The following is an 18,773-nucleotide window of genomic DNA, read 5'->3' as shown; positions in this document are numbered from 1 at the left end:
ATCTAGATTCACGACTATTTTAAAATGAGAATAGTTAAAGGGAAGAAATATCTTTCGTCTTGAATATCTTTCTTGAGTCAAGGGAGAAGTCTCCCTAGGTGGAAGGTAGAAATTGGAGGGTCCCTTCATTAAAAGATGAGGGAGTTCCCACTCTTCCCCATTCTGGGGGAGCCAGAAGGAAGATTGACAGGTGTGCCAAGACAAATGTCATTTCTGCTGCTTGTTTTCAAATATACTTTAAGAAACTAAACAAAGAAAATTAGTTCAGCAGCCTCTCAGGAAAAGGCCAGTCATTTCCTGAGTAGCTATCAAACCCGGCCAGAAGCTCATTGTTTTCAGTTTCCAGTAATGGCAGCTATTACCTGACCAGTGAGTGCCACTGGCCATTCGCTATTCACAAAGAGGAAAATCCTTCCAAGAGTGAATCTTAACTTTTCACACTAAGGCTTGCTTATCTATTACCCCTTTTGAAGACAACCTTTCCTACCAGCCCCTTGGTCGGACTTAACCTTCAGCGAATGAGCATTCCTGGGTTCTAGACTGAGCAACTATTACTCCAAGACAAGATGTATCTGGTTCTTCTGGGGATGCTTTGGTTCTGTAAGTTTTTATTTTCATTTTATACCTTAAATTTTATAGGACTTGAAGCTTCTGAGATAATGACACTTGATCTTTTTTTATTTTTTAGGTCCAAGACTGAAAGGTCAAGAGAACTGTAAGTTGTAGATTTTTCTACCTCTTTCCCCCCTTTCTGTCTTGCCTAGGATCTTGTCTAGGATTACAGATTTAGAACCAAAGAGAGTTTGGAGATCTAACCCTCTCATCTTACAGATGAGGGAAGGAGGTCAGACAACTTTCTTTCTTCTACATTATGTTGTCTACTTTGGGACTTTATAAATTACAATTAAACTGGTTTGATTACATTTTTAATGAAAAGATAAAAGACTAGAAGCTCCTCTTTTGGAAGATAATAAAGACATATAAAAATATGATCCTATTAGCACATATGTAAAAAAAGTTTTTGCTTAGTCCAAAACACTTGCATTTAACAATAATGTTTGAAATGTCATGAAAGTTCCAAGTGGGCAGCTGTTTGATTTTTGGAAAAAGTGAGCCACTTCATAATCTTTTTTTCTCTTTCTATGGCCAATCTCATTCCCATTCAGCACACAAAGGGTTGTTTTATTTTTTTAGACCCCAGCAGAGTTTAAGTGATTAGTCTTGGCTGTGATTTTTCCTTCTTCACAGAATATTGATTTGGGTTTATGTTTGATCCCAACACCAAACAATTCAGAATCTTGTGATAAGAGAGAATAAATATGTGTGTGTGTGTGTGTGTGTATCTTTGAAGATTTATTGACAAAGTGAAAATTATATATTTGGAAATTTGGTTTGGGATATAAAATATATGTGGAATAAGGGATTTGTTTTTAACCTTTTGAAAGAGTTTGGCATATTTAAGTAGGTCTGGGAACAAGGAAGAACTTTATATAGGGTAGAGTTCAGTTGCTGAACGGGGAGGAAGTAAAACTGAAACTCTGGAAAAATGGGTAGAAATGTGTGGCTGTTAAATTGGCCTTTAAGTTCAGATTATTTGAGAGTCTTCCGAGGAGGCAGTGTGGAATAGTAGAGATAGCAGTGGAGTTAGAGTTGGGAAGAACTGGTGAGTTCAAATTGGTGAGTTCAAATCCTATCTTAGACAATTATCAGTTATGTGACTGTAGGCGAATCAGTTCATTTCTCTGTGCCTCAGTTTCCTCATCTGTAAAATGAAGGGATTGAGTTTCATGACCTTTTACATCTTTTCTAGTTCTAGTTCTGTCTTTCTCTCTCTGTATGTATATATAAAACAACAAAGGGTTGTTTTTTCTAGATACCAGCAGAATTTAAGTGAGTAGTCATTGCTGCGATTTTTTCTTCCTCACAGATAATTGATTGGATTTATGTTTGATCCTAACACCAAACAATTCAGAATCTTGTGATTAGAGAGAATAAGGTGTGTGTGTGTGTGTGTGCGCATGTATATATAATATATTTTATATATATTATATGTGTATATGTATACATATACGTATATATACATATATACATATATATGTTTCTTCAGGGTGAGCATTTAGTACTTTCCAAAGTACTTTCACCAAAATTTGATTTTTATGATAACGTTGCAAAGCAAGTCAAGTAAGCATTATTATCTCTATTTGCCAGATGAGGATACTAAGCCCCAGAGAACAGAAGTGTGTTTTTCAAGGTTATGTAGTGAATTAGTGGTGGCATGGGGATTACAACACAGATCTTCTGTTTTACAATCCACTTTCTTTATCCATGAAATGGGAACTAACCTAATGGGAGCTAACCTAATCACTTCTCAGGGACCTGTCCCCCAGGTCTAGAAGCTCTCTTTCTTCATCTTAGAATCTCTGGTTTCCTTCAAGTCTGGTCTGCACAAGGCCTTTCCTTGTCCTCCCAGCTGCTTTTCCCACCAAGGTTACCTTGAATCTGTGTTTTATATATGTTTATACACACCCATCTCTCTCCTCTTTCCTTCAAAATAGAAGCTCCTCAGAGGCAGGGATTGTTTCAATCTTATCCTTGCTTCCTCAGTCCTTAGCACAATATCTGACACACAGCAGATGCTCAATAAATGCTTGTTAATCGATGAGGGCAGAAAGTCTTTTGGAAAATTGAAATTCTTTCATTTTGCATGATCTTGGTAAGTTTGGCAAAAATTCCCAGGCTCTTGGTTCTGTGTCTGTTTTTCATTGAAGTAGCAATGTACATTTAGAGCAACTAGGTGGTGCAGTGGATAGAGAGCCAGGCCTGGAGACAGGAAGACCTGAGTTCAAATCTGGCCCCAGACACTTGCTGTATGACCCTGGGCAAGTCATTTAACCCTCTTTGCCCTCAATTTCCTTATCTGTAAAATGACTTGGAAAAGAAACTGGCAAACTACTCCAGTCTCTCTGCCAGGAACCCTCCCTCCCCCCAAAAAAGAGTTACAAAGTCAGACATGACTGAAGTGAGTAAGTGATAACTATAGTAATGTACATTTAGGCTAACTACTTTTCTCTAGACCTCAGTTTCCTCCTTGGTAAAATGAGGTGACTGGGTGATCTCTAAAGCTTCTTCCAGAGTTGATATTCTATAATGATTGCAGTCCACAATCAGCAAGACATTTGTTCTTAGTTGGAAATGGGAGAGAATTCCTCTTTCCCCCGGTAATGAGGAGAGGAAGAGAGCCACTTGACTGGACCCCACTCATTTCATCTCAGTGACTTATATGAGTCAGTGAGATGACTGATAAAGTAGGGGCCACACACGATCTGTGGTCAAGCAGCTGGGGGAAACTAATTGGTTCCCATGATTACTGAAAAAACATGACTTCAGCCTTATAAGATTCAGCTGTAAACTAACAGAACTGACCAGCTGCATATTTGAATGACTAATTGCATGGGATATCGTTTAAGTCCAGAAAGTTGGGTGGAGGTGTCAAATTACAATGGAGCAAGGCAGTAGAGAATGAGATAGTTCGGGGTTGTCCCTGGTTACTGTAATGGCAGCAGGCCCACTCTCTTATGGGACCCAGGAAGAGAGGGAGACATTTACTGTAGCCCATTGGCACTAATTTTTGTACAGATTGGCCTGGTTTTTAAGTAAAGCCCGTCCCTTAGCTGCTGGCTGATGATCTTCTGCATTCTATAAAGCAAACACTGTGGTCACTGCTTCTCCTGGAGGACTGGGAAGGGGAGAGAAGAGCCATAGATTAGAGAACCATTGAATCCCAGAGCTGTGATAGATAGATTTTAGAGGTCCTGCCATTCAACTCTTATCCAAAACATGAATCTCATCGATATCATCTACAAATGATCCCTCTGGCCTCTTCTTGAAGACTTGCAGTGATAGGGAACTTAGGGTAGTCCATTCTATTTTTAAAAACAGCTCTGATTTTTAGGAGTTTTTCTCTTATACAGGATGTCCCCAAAATCTTCAGTTTTAAGATTTAATAGCTTACTGTTGTTCAGTCACTTTTTTTTTAAGTTGTGTCCTACATTTTGCAATCTCTTTTGTGATTTTCTTGGCAGAGATATTGGAGTGATTTGCCATTTCCTTCTGCAGCTCATTTTATAGACAAAGAAACTGAGACAAACAGGGTTAAGTGACTTGCCCAGGGTCACACAACTAGAAAGTGTCCGAGACCAGATTTGAACTCAGGAAGATGAGTCTTCCTGATTTTAAGCCCAGTGCTCTATCCACTGCTCTGCCCTTTGAGAACTTAAGGCTATTAAATTAATAATTATTAAAGCTTTAAAAATCCACTAAGATTCTTGGGATACCCTATTTTAATCTTCTATAACTTTCACCCACTGGTCTCAGTTCAGCCTTCTGGGATCAAGAAGAAGTCTAATCCCTCTCTCATATCCTAAAAACTATCATATCCTTTCCACATCTTTTCTTCTCAGGTTAGCCCTCCCCTCCTCCCTCCCCACTACTTCTCATTCTTCTTTCAAGGACAAAAGCCTTTTAACCATTCAAATACTTGATGAAAACTAGCTAAGTGGCTCAGGGAATGATGGAGTGGTAAACCTGGAATCAGGAAAGCCTGAGTTAAAATCCAGCTTCAGACACTTACTAGCAGTGTGACCCTGGGCAAGTCATTTAACCTCCACCAGCCTCGATTTTCTCATTTATAAAATGAGAGTAATAATAGCACCTAAGGTTGTTGTGAGGATAAAAGAAGACAATATTTGTAAAGTACTTTACCGTTCTTAAGGCATTATATAAATGCTAGTTATTATTATTATGTTAAAATGGTATCTTGTTCTGGTCCCCTTGATAACTCCCCTTCCTTCCTCACCCCTGCCCCGCCCCAGTCAGTATAATAAATTTATAAGTTGGTGGGTTGTGGTCCTTCGTGCTTGAAAATGACCAGAATGACATCATTATGTTGGGGCCAAGGTACAGTGTGTCCGACTGTGGCTGATCAGACCAATCCGAGCTCAGAAGGCTCTACCACAGGTTGGGCACAAATAGTCCATATGAACATTTGGAGTGAAGATGTCTCTAAATTTGCGCCTCTCACATTTTCTTTTTTTTGAGCTACTGCTTTGCTCATAGAGCACAGTGCCTTCTTTGATGTGGGCACACCACACTGGGCAGTCCTGTGCCAGTCTCCCATGTCTCAAAATATTCCTAAATTTCTGTAGAGACCTCATGAGTGTCTTTGTATCATTTCTTCTGACTTCTGTGAGAGTGTCTGCCTTGTGTGAATACTCTGTTAAATAGTCTTTTTGGCAAACATATGTTTGGCATTTGAACATGTAGCCAGCCCATTGAAGTTGTACTCTCTGCATTAGAGTTGGAAAGGCTGGCAATTCAGCTTGAGAAAGTACCTCAGTGTGTCCACTACCTTTTTATAAGTTTATAAATAGTCACTGTATCCTAGCAATAGCAGGAAGTAAGAGTGCAAAGGGGAACCTAGAAATCTCAAAAACCAAAGGAGCATAATTTGCAAATTGTATCATCGATTAACCAAAAATCACATCCTGGTAAACATGTGCTAAATCAGGAGGAGCTAACTAGACTTTACTGTCAGGGAGTGTTGGTCCCTGATATATAAATCTCAGATAAGTGTCCAGCGATCAGAACACCAAAAGGTGCTGAGAATTTGAGATGACGTGGACATGTTAACTTTAAAGTTTTCCTGACAACTTGAGATAATTTGGATATATTAATGAACTAACACCAAGGTGGTACAGATAAGAGTTTGTCTATTTCCCTTGGAAAAACCCTGTAAAAATGAGTTCCCAAATTCTTGAGCAGTCTTCCATCACCAACAGGTCCACGCTGCTTGAGTGTCTCCAATTTTAATCCATAGTTACATGAGACATTTTCTGTACCTCTCCCTTTCTCCATCTTCTTCCCCGTGCTGCGTACCTTCCTTCACAACCATATCCCTATCCCCTCACCACTTGTCTCTGTATCCTTTTAACCACTTGTCTTTGTACTCCTTGTTCCTTACTAAAGTGTCATTGCAGTCTCATTCCCTACTGCCATCATAGTTTTACCTTGGAGTACCCAAGAACCGATTATGCGCCATATCATAATTTCATAAATTAATTATCAGTTCATCATTATTATTATTTATTAGGATGCCCCCCCCTTAAATCTTCTTTTCTCAGGTCCTCACCTTCTAATTCTTTCAAGAAGAAAAGTCTTTTAGCTAGTTTCCTGAATACATAACTGTTCTTCAGAACCTTGAATTTGTAGTTGTACCCCAGTGGTCCTATAGGCAGTTCTGCTGCCAGCTTTTCCATGAAGACAAATAAGAGCATACTTCATTGATATATTTGTGTCAGAAAAATAGGCTCTACCAGGAATGGCAGTGGAAAGAGAATTGGGTCAGAGGATCTGGGTTTGAATCTTCACTTTGCCCCGTTACTTCTTGTGTGACCTTGGGCTTCATTCTTTGGTCTCAGTTTCCTCCTTTGTAAAATGAGAATGCTAGACTAGATAACTACCTAAGACCCCCTCTCTCTTTAAATCTAAGACTTCTAGGTTGTGGTCTATGAGCCTTAGCAAGACAAGAGTCCTCATTTAACAGGTATTTCTTGTTGTCTGGTCAAAGAATTCAGTAAATATACTGAAAAAATAATACCACTACCCTGCATGATGCAGTAACACGTTGGCCTCCTTGCTGCTCCTTGCACAAGCCTCTGCATCACTCCACTTGGAGTGCTCTTGCTGGCTGACCCCATACTTGGCACTTTCTCTTCATCTCTGCTTTGTGGCTTTTCTGGCTTCAAATCCCAGCCCAAATCTCTGCTTAGCAAAAGTACCTTTCCCTCTCTCCCTTAATGCCAATGCTTTCTCTCTGTTGTATATCTGCAGTTTATCTTGTCTTTGTCTTTTTTGTACATGGTTGTTTACATGTTTTCCTCCCAGTTAGATCATTAACTCCTTGAGGGTAGGGAATGGTTTGGTTTTTTTTTTTTTTTTTTTTTTTTGCATTTCTTTGTATCCCCAGTGCTTAACACAGTATCTGGCACATAGTAGGTGCTTAATAAATGCTTTTTGACTGACCAAATATGAAAATGCAGCTGTTGGGTGGCCACTCCAGTGATTAGTTTAAAGCAATTTAACTAAGTAGGTAGTCATAGAGCCCTTACTATGGTCTCAGATTCATAAAGGGTACAAAAGAAATGTAAGAAATTGCTTATGAATCAAAGAGTTAACTCTCTAATATGCCTCAAAGCTTCCTAAGCTCATCCACAGTTGTAAGGGGACTAGGTAATAGAATTCTTATTCTGGGGACCAGGAACGAAGAGGCCACCCTTCAGGCAGAGAAACATGAGAACACATGTAGCTTCCATTATAGATCAGCGCCAGGATTCTTTGGTAGTAGTGACTGTAAAGGATGTAAGATGTTAAAGGGGAAAGGCATCCTCCCTGAAACTATTCTTTAATTTGATCTATATGTCAGTGGCACCCACCTAGGGGCCATTTATTGCTGAGTTATTAAAATTTTGTTTTGGAATCCATTTTTTCTACCTTATCTTTCTTTTGGGTCTCTACCTAATAAGTTTCATAAGTTGGTTACCTGTTGTGTGAGACACTTTGGATGCTGCAGACATCTCAAGCTCAATATGTCTAAAACAGAACTCATTATCTTTTACCCAATTCACTCTATTCTAAACTTCCTTATTTCTATGGAAAGTACCATCATTCTTCAGCTTCCCAGATTTGTAACCATGGAGTTATCCTTAGCTCTTCACTTTCCTTCACCTCAGTTTCTATATCTTGCTATTTTTACTTCTTATGTCATCTCTTACATTCAGCCCCTTCTCTCTACTCACATGACTGTGACCATTTTAGTTCAGGCGCACATCAACCCTCATTAGATTATTGAAATGTCCTTCTCATCACTTTCCAGTCTCTCCTTACCTCAGGCCATCCTCAGTCTGTATAACCTTGGCAAGTCATTTAACCTGTATGCCTCAGTTTCCTCATCAGTGAAATGGGGATAATAATTGCTCCTACTTCATAGGGTTGTTGTGAACATCAAATGAGATAATATTTGTAAAGTGTTTAACACAGTACTTGCCACATAGTAGGCACTTAAAAAATTCTTTTTCACTGCTGCCTTCCTCCCCACATTGCTGCCAAAGAGATTTTCCATGCTACTCCCCTATTCAGTAAACTATAATGACTCCCTATTTTCTCTAGAGTAAAATATAAACTCTGCTTTTAAAGCCTTTCACAACCTGTCCCTGATCTACCTTGCCAGCCTCATTGGTCGTTACCTCCTTTTCCACATTGCTAGTCCAGTCCAAAGTCCTTCTTCCTGTTCCTCACATTTCTGTTCCTTTATCTCCCATCTCTGCTTTTGTCTCTCAGATCAGTAAAGTACTCCTCCCTCACTTCAAGCTCATAGAATTCCTCTCTTCTTTCAAGATGTAGGTTATGCAGTTTTCTGCATGAAGCCTTATCTCATCTCTGCTGCCTTCTCCCATCCCCCAGCTACTGGTGTCCTTCCTCCCTAACTACCTTGTATATAACTTCTTAGCATTTATTTTCTTTGTCTTTATTCTGTATATCTTTCTATATCCCTTCTTTTAACAATTGCCCTCCCCCCACTCTGATCTCCAGTTTTGGAACCAAATCGTCTTGGTCATTGTTCCTGGTTGCGGCATGTCAGTCTACTCCCCTATGGTCTTACTTACTATTCCTGTAATTTTCTGGACCAAAGTGCCCTTCCTCAACCTCTACTCTTCCATGTATATTATCTTTCCCTATTGGAATATTAGTTCCAGGGCCTTTCTTTACTTGGGGATTTGTATCCCTGGCACTTACTACAGTGCTTGGCCTTACTTGATAAATGATTTATCATTCATCCATCCATTCATATGTGTTTATTATTAAATGTAAGTTTCTTGAAAGAAGAGATTATTCATTCTTTGTATTTTTATCCTCAACTCCCAGCAAGGCACCTGGAATTTGGTAGACCAGAAGCTGGCCAGCCCAAACAGTCTAATGGCTGTTTTTATATGCCTACGAACCAAATGATTTTTACATTTTTATGGTAGGCTGTACAAAAGTAGACCTGGCCACATTTGATCCTTGGCTGTAGTGTGTCTGTAGGAGATGCTTAGAAGTGCTTTTGATGGATTGATTTTATTTGTTCTAGGCTTACCTTGTTTAAGTTTCATAGGGGACTTCTTCATTCAAATATACTGGAATTTAGGAAACATGTTAATCGATCGATCAACAAGCATTTACTTATTACGTACCAGTGACTAGGTAGAACTGTCCTTGACCTCAGGGTGCTTACATATATAGAAAGATGCAAAATAGATATGAGATAATTTGGGGGCAAGGGAGACACAGAAGCTTCATGTAGGTGGTGCTTCATCTGAATATTGAAGGAAACTTAGGCATCCTAAAAAGGCTAATATGAGAAGGGAATACACTCCTGGCATGGGGAACATGAGAGACGGAACATCATATGTGAAAAATAGTAAGAAAGACAGTCTGTCTGGATCATAGATGGATGAAGGAGAATGATGTGTGTAACATTCTTTGGGAGATGCAGTAGTCCTTTCCACCTCCACTCCCCTGGACACTGAAGTTTCCCCCAAACATCTATTTTTATACCTTGCAAGTTTGGGATTGCTGAGCCTAAAAAACAGGTTACATTTACAATAAAGCTGGAAAGGTAGCTTGTTGCCAGGTTATGAAGGGGTTTGAATGCCAAACAATGGAATTATATTTGACCAAGCAGATAATATGAGAGGCAGAATGCCATAATAGATAGAGAGCCAGCTTTGCATCTAGGAAGACCTGGGCTTAAGTCTTGCTTCTGACAGAGACTGACCATCTAAGCTAGGCAAGTCATTTAACAGTTCAGTGCTCTAGACAGCTTTCTGAGAATCTCTAAGACTATAAATTGCAGAAAAGGTGCTGACTGTCATGGGTAGAAGTTTCCACACATCCATGAACTCTTTACACCAGTGAAATTCTTTTTTTGTCTCCTATCTCTAACCCTACGAAGTCTAAGAAACCAATGGAATTGATTGCAGAGGGGAAATTATTTTGGTAGCTAAGTTGAAGATGGCTTGTAATGGGGAGAGATTTGAGACTGGGACACTAACTAGGAGTCTGCCTCAATCTAGAATAGTGGTTGTGTGAGTGAGAAGAAGGGGATCGATGTTAGAGGAGTATGGGGGTAGAAATGACAAGACTTGACATTTGCATAGACATGTAGAGGAAATGTGAGGGAGGAGTTGAGGATGACACTGAGGTTGTGAACTTGAATGATTGGAAGGATGGTGTCCTGAACAGAAATGGAGAAGTTCAGAAGAGAATTTTGTGGGGAATGATTGTGAGTTCTGGTTTGGATACGCAGAGTTCTGTATATGATGAGGTCAGCAAATGAGAGTAGAGAGAGAGGAGAGGAGGGGACAGAGCTCTGGAGAACACCCACAGTTAACAAGGGCATGATATGGAAGGAGATCTATCAAAGGAGAATAAGTTAGACAATTAAGTATAGAATGAGGAGAGGACTATGTCATGAAAACCTGGAGAGGGGATAATATTCAGGATAAGATGATCAACAGAGTCAAATGCTACAGAGAGGTCAAGAAAGATGAGGACTGAGAAAATGCTAGTAGATTTTGAAATTCAATGATCACTGGTATTTTTGGAAAGGGGAATGATGAGATAGGAGCCAGATTGCAAAGGATCTAAAAGTGAATGATAAGAGAAAGAAGGCAATAAATATAGACAATTTTTCCTACTAGTTTGCCTGAGAAAGAGAGAAGAGATGTAGGACAATAGCTTGAGGGGATGGTCAGATCAGGTGAAAGATTTTTATATTTGGGGTAAATGGTCATATTTGTAGGCAGCAAGCAGAGAAAGAACGAATAGTTAGGAAAAAACTGAAGATCAGAGACAAAGAAGTGATAATTGTGGGGGCTGTCACTATCTCTGTGTTTACATCTGCTATGGTGATGGACAGTTATTTTGCTTGATTGCATACAAGTTCTGTGATGGACCATATATCTGTCATCTGAGGATCACAAGGTACCAAAGATTTTCAGTCATAGCAGCTCTCAAGGACCATCTGTTAGTGTGTTTGTCTTTTGTTTTCGAAGAAGACCATGCCATCAGAGAAATGATGACTTGACTTGCACTTGACTTTGTTTTGAGTGAGGGAGGGCTGTGCAAGGTCACTAGCCTCACTTTCTCCTCCCTAAAGACCATCTATTAAATTGGGAAAGAAGTTGCAATTTACATTGGTGGAGAGGATACCCACCCGGAGGAAAGCATAGCTTCTTGAAGTATTAAACTATGCAATCATTTCTTCTCTCATCATTCCCTTTCCAGATTGAAAAGTTCAAATTCTTTTAGTTAGGTGATTCCTTACCTCCAACAAAACCCTACAAAAACAAGAATGACAACAGAAAACAAACCTATTTTCATTTGGATTACCCTTCTTTCTTTGAAGCCTTTGCTTCTAGTAGTGCCCAGAATGTCTATGTTCTCAGTGCAGAACCACCCTATTTTAACTTAAATAAAGGCAAAGTAGAGAGGTAGCATGGAGCAGTTGTTAAAAATTTGATTTTGGAGCCAATAAGACCAGGGTTCAAGCCTTGTCTCTGATTTGTACTGCGTGTGATCATTGAGGAATCACTGAACTTCTCACAGTCCCCAGGCAATTCCCTAGGACTAAACTGCAGAGTAGATGCTCATCCACAGTGAGGGGGAGTTTCTATATTGAATATCTCCTACGTTGATGAAATCATTGGGTTAGGAAAGGTGGGGCCATTACCATGAAAACAGAACAAGGTTAGATTTCCTCAGCCAGAGGAGAATCATGTGAGAGTATAGGCTTGGTTCGAAGGGATCTTAAACATCATCTAGTCCAATTTCCTCACTTTATAAATGGGAAAACTGAGGCCTGGAGAGGAGAGCTGGCTTGCTAAAAAATTACTGAGTTGTAAAATGGAGGAAAAGAATTCGTTGTTTAAAAATTGATCACAGATTCTTTAAAAACTAAATGACACAAATTCCATCAATAAACAATTCAGGCCAGCATTTTTTCCAGTGGAGTCAGGCTTGAGGATGGGGCAGGAGGCTTCATAAACTCATAGACTTAGAGCTGGTAAGGGTCTTTATGATTAGCTAAATCAACCCCCTCTTTTTCCAGAAAAGAAAACTGAGGTTCAGAGGTTGTGATTTGCTGATTATCAAAGATTCCCAGACTTAATGTCTCTGGGAAAGGAATCTAAAGCATGACTAGATTACTACTAGACTAGATGACTAGAAATGCCTAGCGAGAGCCATTTCCCCAAATGGACAATGTCACTTCTTACTGAAATGATTTTCCCCTGTCTTTCAACATTTAGTTTTCACCATCAATACGATTGAGATGAAAGCAGAGCCAGGCTGGGAGGTGGAGAATGGGAAGAACCTTACTCTGAAATGCCATGTGGACATCAGCACCACCTCGAAGCTCCTGTCTCAGCACCAGGTCCTCTTTTATAAGGATGACCTTCTACTCAAAAACGTTACCTCCTGGAATAAAGAAGAGAGCTTTTTTATTCAGGCTGCTCGGATATATGACCGAGGGAATTACAAGTGTATGGTGATTTTGAACAACAAGGAGAAAACCACAAGAGATTACCCTGTTTCAGTAAAAGGTAAGTGTATTGCCGTGGTAGGCCACTAAATCAGCAGAAGCTTTCCTAATCCTGTCTATGTAAAGTCAATCAACCAGCACTTACTATGTGTCAGGAATCATCAGAGACTGTAAGAGACAGGAAAATTTTGAACTACCTGGATGTAAATGTGGTACGGTGGAAACAGCAACAGCTCTGGGGTGGAGGACCTGGGGTCAGATTTCACCTCTCATCTTTCCTTATTTATATGAACTCAGGCAAATCATTAACCTCCTTGTGTCTCAGTTTCCTCCTCTGTAAAATGAGAGGGTCAGACTAGATGGCTACTGATGTTCAAAAAATAGTTCAAATTCAACCTCAGATATTCACTAGCTATGTGACCCTTGGACAAGCCACTTAACTTCTGTTTGCCTCAGTTTCCTCAACTGTTAAAATGGAGATAATAACAGCGCTTACCTCATAGGCTTGTTGTGAGGATCCAATAAGATAATATTTGTAAAAAGAGCTTAGCACAGTGCCTGGCGCAGAGTAGACACTATATCAATGCTTATTTCCCTTTCCTACTGATGTCCCTTCCAACTCTAGATATATGATCATATGAATACAATGCCAAATACAGGGGTTCAGTTGCTGACTGAAATTTATAACAAAGGCAGGAACTTGGAAGGTGATTAATTTTTGTTTTTGTTGTTTAGTCATTTTTCAGTCCTGTCTGACACTTCCTGACCCCATTTAGGGTTTTCTTAGCAAAGATACTGGAGTGGTTTGCCATTTCCTACTCCAGCTCATTTTACAGATGAAGAATTGAGGTAAACAGGTTAAGGGACTTGCCCAGGGTCACACAGCTAGTAAGTGTCTGAGGCCAGATTTGAACTCAGGAAGATCTTCCTGACTCCTACTTGTAAGACTGGGGAATAACTGTGTGGATCTGCAGCGACATACATGGATAGACATGCAGACAATACTGTGTAGGGTCACAAACACTGTATCTGTAGTTAGAAGGCCTGGTTTAAATGCCAGCCCTGACACTTTGCTGCATAATTAAGCGAGCCACTTCCCTCAGTTTCCTCATCTGTAAAATGAGGCGGTTGAACTAGATGTGTAGACAGACCTTCCCTCTCAGCTCTAAAACCTAAGGCACCAGGGAATATTCATTGATTTGAGTGTCTTGATGTTTGAATGACTGGAGAGGAAGCATAGTTTTATCCAGACAGCACTAGACATGGAGTCAAGAGCTTTGGGTATTAACTTTGTCTCCAACCCTCACTGTGTGATTGTGACCTCTCTGAGCCTTGAGTCCCTTACTGCCATCTACCTTACAGTGCTAATCCAAAAGACACAGGCAGACTTTACTGTAGAAGTAACTGCTATTGTGAGGACTGCCTCGTTCTGATAAAGTATTACCATCAAACAACTGTTCCTGTATCTGTTTCTATAGCACTGACCAGTCTTGTACCTGAAGTACTTTGAGATGGCTGTTAAATTAGTAAAAATTAAGTGACTTTTTCTCTTCCTTCCTTCCTTCTTTCTTTCCTTCCTTCCTTTTTTCTTTTCATTCTTTCTGCAGGCAGATATTAGTAAGTAAAGCTAGTCATAACTAATAATTGGTGCCTGGGACTTACTTGGGGCAGAAGGAGACAGACCCTGGGACAATGCTATGGAGACAACTGACTGTAGAGGGATGTTCATAGAGGGATGGACTGTGACAGAGTTCACTTAGAATGTGGTCTTTCTAAGGGGAGCGAGGAAGTATGTCATGTTGTTGCTTCCACTTTTAGTTATTTTTGCTAACTAGGGGTTAGGTACAGCTGTATCTCTTCTGTACAATGAGTACAAGTGCATTTGGCATTCTCTAAATTTTGGTGCCCTTGTATAAGACCCCAGTTCCCTCATCCTAGTTGTGGTTCAGGGTAAACCCCCAGGTTAGGGGTTGAATATTTGTCATTAGAAGTGCTTCTCTTTTTTACCATTCTTCAGTCTTGTGTTGCCAAACAAATTACTCAATAACAATGATAATAGCTAATATCTGTATGGCATAAAAACCCTATATTATTTCCTTATAATAATCCTATGAAGTAGGCAGAGGTAAGGAAGATGTACAAAGGTACAGAGGCAGGAAATGGAGTTCTGTGTATATAGGTCAATTTGACCAAAAGCTAGAATATGTGAAGAATGGTAATGTGTAAGAAGCCCAGAACTGTAATGTTGTAATGTAATGTAGAATCCATAAGACTTGATACCTATTTAGACACAAGGTGTGAAGGAGAGTGAAGAGTTGAGACAAGATGAATCATATCTTACATTTTATGGTGATTTACAGTATTCAAAACATTTTATAAATATTATTTCATTGGATCCTCATAGCAGCCCTGTGAGGTAAGGACTATTATCTCCATTTTACAGATGAGGAAACAGCCTTAAGTGACTTATCCATGTTTATACATGGTAAGTGTAGGAGTTGAGACACTTTATGTGCCAAGTTTATTGTGGAAAAAAAAAATCTGTTATAGAAAATGACATTGTAAAGAAGCTATATTTCTTTAATAAAACCAAGGACAACAGATACATAAAGCATTATTGTGGTGGTAGTGGTGTTCAGTTGCTTTCAATCACGTCAGACCCTTCATGGCCCCATCTGAAATTTTGTTGGCAAAGATACTAAAGTGGTTTGTCATTTCTTTCTCCAGCTCATTTTACAAATGAGGAAACTGAGGCGAACAGAGTTAAGTGACTTGTTCAGGGTCACACAGCTAGCAAGTGCCTGAGGCCAGATTTGAACTCAGGAGGATGACTCTTCCTGACTCCAGACTCAGTCTTCTATCCCCTGTACTATCTAGTTACCCACTTATAAAGCACAAGAAACTGGCTATTCTACATCTTGAAGACAATACAAGATTGAATGGAGATAACCTATAACTGGGGCAACTACGTGGCACAGGGAATAGAATGCCAGGTCTGAAGTCAGGAAGACTCATCTTCTTACCTTCAAAATGACTCTCAGACACTTCCTAGTTGTGTGACCCTGGGCAACTCACTTAACCTTGTTTGCCTCAGTTTCCTCATCTGTAAAATAAGCTAGAGAAGGAAATGGCAAACCACTCCAATATCTTTGCTAAGAAAATCCTAAACAGGGTTACACAGAGTCAGACATGACTAAACAACAAAAAAAGTTATGGCATAAAGAATTAAAGTTAAATGTGAGAGAAGAAATTGGTGACCAGGAAATTTTAAAATAGCCTAAGGAATTTTTGAGGGATAACATTAAAGTTATAACAGAATCAATCAGTCAGTTAATCAACCCACATTTACTAGGTACCTACTGTTTGCCAGGTTTTGTCTAGATGTTAGGGGTACAAAGACAAAAACATAGCACCCCTTGTTCTGATGGAGCTTACAGCTGAATGTATTTGGAATTAGAAGGTGACCATGCGATAGAGTCCATGTGGTGTAACCACTTCGTTTTTCTACAGAAGAAGAAACTGAAGTCCAGTGTGAAGTGATTTTGCAAGATCACAATGAGTGAGAGTCCAAATTTAAACATAGGTCCCCTTGTTCTATATCCAATCCTCTTTCCTCTGTACTTTGCTGTCTCTCCATTTATATCTGTCTGATATTATTCAGCAGGTCAAAGTCAGGAGGCTGGATTTGATTGGCTCAACACTGCCTTTTCCCTTGCTACTCTTGCGCAAGCAAGAATAAGGAAGGTACCTTTGTGTCCTCAGGCTCACCCTGGTACTAGGCTTATGGTGAACAGAGCAGTGGGCTCTTAGTCTTTGGCAGATCCAAAGGCAAAGTATAGAAATGGATTGTCTCTAATGGACAAGACTGAAATATTTTCTCCCTAATGGTCCTTGAATCAAGGCAGAAAGGGTGATGGGTTCAAAATGAGGTGTTAGGTCTTCTGATGAGCATGGCCTCTCTGCTTTTTAAATTTAAAAATTTTTGTTGATATTTTAATGATTTTCTTACCGGCTTACTCTTATTCATTTCTAGTTATTCCATCTCCTTTTGCTTCCTTCCCCATGGATATATTCATTTAAAAAATTACGCAAAACTGTCTGAATAACAACCATGTCTGTTGTTTCTCATTCAGCATTCATTAGTCCCTTTCACCTTTCCTTACTAAGAGGAGGGAACAGTGTTTTATCATCCCTTTTTTAAGAATCATTATTAGTCAATGTGTTTAATCTGAGTTTATCTGTCTCTTTTGTATTGTCTTCATTTCTATTGTTTTTAGTCTTTGTGTATGTTGTCTCCAGTTAGAATGTAAGCTTGTTGAGAGTACAGATTATTTCATTCTTTGTGTTTGTGTCCCCAGAGCCTAGGTCATAGTTGGTGTTTAATAAAAGCTTGTTGATTGAATAATTGACTGTTTTCCTGTTCTGTTCACTTTAATCTCCATCAGTTCATGTAAGTGTTCCTGTGTTTCTATGATTTCCTCATAATTATGCTTTTTAAAAAAGTAGGATAGTACATTCTATTTATGTATAATGTTTTGTTCTGTCCACTTGACAGACACCTACATTGTTTTCAATTTTTTATTTTTTACTTACTATGAATATTTTGATATACTGGCAATATATTTTTATGCTTGTTTTCCTCAGGGTACATACCCAGTAGTGAGATTGCTGGATTAAAGGATATGAACAGATTAGTCACTTTTCTCACATAATTCTAAATGATTTTCCTGAGCCATTGAGCCAATTCCCAGCTCCACTAACAGTGGCTGACTTCCCAGAGAACCTTCTGTCTTTGGTTTTTAACTTTCTCTGATTACAAGATATGTTAGTTGACAGCTTCAAAATATTTTGACAAAATGCCTATCACCATGGTGATAACCAGTGAGACCCAGAGCCTACTCTTTTGTTCTCACATATTCTTCCAAAAAAAATATGTTTATGCAATCTTACTATCAAGCGCAATCAATTTTTCCTTTTCTGTTCTGTTTTCTTGCCACCTCCCTACCCTGCTTCCCCATTGCCACTCTATTACTGAGTGGCAATGGGGAAATAACTTCAAAAACAATCTCAGTCATTCTGGCTCTCCCCATCCAGTGTATTTTGCACAGATTCTCCTCCTGCTCAAGAACCTACAATCATTCTCTATGGCCTATCAGATTAAAAATTAATTCTTTATCCTCACCTTACCTATCCAACAATATCTTACCTTATTTCCTAATGGCTCCCTTATGCATATAGAGACAGCATAGTATAATGGAAAAGTATTGACTCAAGAGTCAGAAGATGTAGGTAAAACCCAAACTCTGTCTATTTTCTTAAGTCACTTAACTCTCTGAACCTGTGTCTTTATCCGTAAAAAGCGGGTAATAATACTTGCATTGACTAATTTGGCATTATTATGGGGTTAAAAACTTTATAAATTGTAAAAAGCTATATAAATGTGAACTATATTTTAGTGAGTCATGCCAGTCTTCTCACTGTCTCCCAAAGATACCTTGTGGTTCTTAACTCCCAGCATTTATTCATATTAACCCTTCCTTTTCTCTGCCTTCTTTTACTCCCAAACCCTCCACTGCAGTATGATGATGATGATGATTTACACACACACACACACACACACACACACACACACACACACACACACACACACACACACACTGATGTGGTGGAAAGAACATGATGAATTTGGAGTTAAGAGATCTGGCTTCCAGTCTAGGTTTACCAGCTGATAGACCGTGGGCAGTTACTTCATGGGTGGAATGAGGATAACATATCTATACTTCCAACCTCCCAGGTCTGAGGTGTTGCTACTATTTAAATATTATTCATTCTCCAAGAATCACCTACTCCCATGAAATTCTTCCTTGATAATTTCAATCCATATGTAGGTCTTCAATTTCTCACCACTCACTCTTGTCTGTTCCATACATTTTGGGCACTAGATTTATATTCACTTTAGTACTTGATGACTTACTTTGTCTTTCCTTTTTCATTTCAAATGTTCAAACAATTATGACACCTGGACAATGCAGTTGAGGTTGGGGGAGAGATGGGATATTGTATGTAAGGCTATTGCTGGGGTGGGTGATTGCTGCCAAGGGAGGAGTTGGGTGTGTGTGTGTGTGTGTGTGTGTGT

At 39.3% G+C, this 18,773-nt stretch overlaps 1 protein-coding gene across 6 annotated transcripts in view; it reads left to right on the top strand.

Moving 5' to 3' along the window:
• Window positions 1-321: 321 nt before the first annotated feature.
• PECAM1 (platelet and endothelial cell adhesion molecule 1) overlaps window positions 322-18,773 on the top strand; it is a 101,969-nt gene continuing 83,517 nt past the window's right edge. For 5 of the 6 annotated variants that reach the window (XM_072645422.1, XM_072645417.1, XM_072645419.1 and 2 more), the window contains exons 1-3: window positions 322-600; window positions 689-715; window positions 12,405-12,698. In XM_072645422.1, the coding sequence (XP_072501523.1) occupies window positions 567-600; window positions 689-715; window positions 12,405-12,698 (355 nt within the window). In that variant the 5' untranslated portion in view covers window positions 322-566. Of the gene's footprint in view, window positions 601-688; window positions 716-1,587; window positions 1,678-12,404; window positions 12,699-18,773 lie in introns of those variants that run through there. The other variant, XM_072645420.1, reaches the window with a different exon arrangement.

The sequence above is a fragment of the Notamacropus eugenii genome, chromosome 2 (genome assembly GCF_028372415.1).
Source record: "Notamacropus eugenii isolate mMacEug1 chromosome 2, mMacEug1.pri_v2, whole genome shotgun sequence".
Lineage (NCBI taxonomy): Eukaryota > Metazoa > Chordata > Mammalia > Diprotodontia > Macropodidae > Notamacropus > Notamacropus eugenii.
Note: the sequence above shows the minus strand (reverse complement) of the source record. Positions and strands in the feature narration are given on the sequence as shown.